General features: G+C 36.7%; 1 protein-coding gene across 1 annotated transcript in view; it reads left to right on the top strand.

Annotated features, from left to right (window-relative positions):
- Window positions 1-1,192, top strand: part of ZCWPW2 (zinc finger CW-type and PWWP domain containing 2) — a 96,136-nt gene that overhangs the window by 75,314 nt on the left and 19,630 nt on the right. The window contains exon 6 of the mRNA XM_004377364.1: window positions 286-353. Coding sequence (XP_004377421.1) covers window positions 286-353 — 68 coding nt within the window. The remainder of the gene's footprint in view (window positions 1-285; window positions 354-1,192) is intronic.

The following is a 1,192-nucleotide window of genomic DNA, read 5'->3' as shown; positions in this document are numbered from 1 at the left end:
GGTGTTTTTTAGGGGGAAAGATTGCATGAAATAGTCTATACAAGGTGCTTAGTACATGGGTAGTGCTTCACACATGGTGTATTCTTAAATCACTGTTAGTCCTCTTTGACTTTTTTTGCACTGCATCATGGTGCCTTACTTAATGTATAAAACGATCAGAAAAAGTACCTAAAGAGAAAGACATATATATTCATAATCTACAATTACCAATGAATATACATGAATGATTATTTAAATATACATGATTGATCTTTTGAAACTAAATCCGTCAAATTCTTTTTCTAGGAAAGCTATTTTAAAATGCTCTTTTGAAAATGTTTGTTCAGATGATGCCTTATCAAAGGAAAACATGGGTATGTGAAGGCCTGTCCTACTTTTGGTTCTTTTACCTGTATTTAATTTCACAAAAGCTGGTTGTAGTCATTTGAAGGAAAAAAATCTGTTCTTTGCTATAGCTGTGGCTGTCACAATATATGAAAAATATTAGTGGGACATTTTTGTATGGATTTACATACTAGGCTTTTCAATTGTCTTTAGGTTTCTTTTCCCACAAATTATGTTTTCTCTGGCTTTGTCATATATTTACTTTTTTTATTTTATTTTAATGAAGCACTAGTGAGGTTGATACCATCAGTTGTGGGAGAAAATCCCAGCAACAATACATTTCAATCCAGACCTCTCCATTCCACACTTATTTGGGCCCTAGGGGTGCCAAAGTGAGAGAAGGAAGAAGAGCAGCAGCCTGGGGCTTCCGGTTGAATTAATTACCATTGGTATTAGAACACAGTAGGGTGAACGTGGAATGCAGAGAGACAGTGTTAGTTCTCAAAGTAAATTTACTCTTCCTACATTTTCAGTAGTCTTGAAAAGCAAGCAAATGCTTATTAGCAAATGCTTACAAGATGGAACATTGGCAGCCTTGCCAAGAGGTATCAAACCCTGAGGAGTTACTCGTGCCATATTCCCTTTCCGTTGCAGCCACCTCCAGATCCTGTGGCACTGCATTTCAATTGGCTAAATAAGTCACTCATTTATAGTCTCATTAAAAGAAAGGAAAGCAGGCAGAAGAAGAACAGGTAGCATATCCTGTTGTAGTACCATTAAGTTCCCTGCCTACTTGTCCTGACATTTGATGCTTAGTTCTTGAGACCTGCCACGACTCTTTTGAGAATTTGGACTTATGATCTAGTAC

The sequence above is a fragment of the Trichechus manatus genome, unplaced genomic scaffold (genome assembly GCF_000243295.1).
Source record: "Trichechus manatus latirostris isolate Lorelei unplaced genomic scaffold, TriManLat1.0 scaffold00049, whole genome shotgun sequence".
NCBI classification, from domain to species: Eukaryota; Metazoa; Chordata; class Mammalia; order Sirenia; family Trichechidae; genus Trichechus; species Trichechus manatus.
The sequence above is the reverse complement of the archived record's forward strand: the minus strand, read 5'-3'. Positions and strand labels throughout refer to the sequence as shown.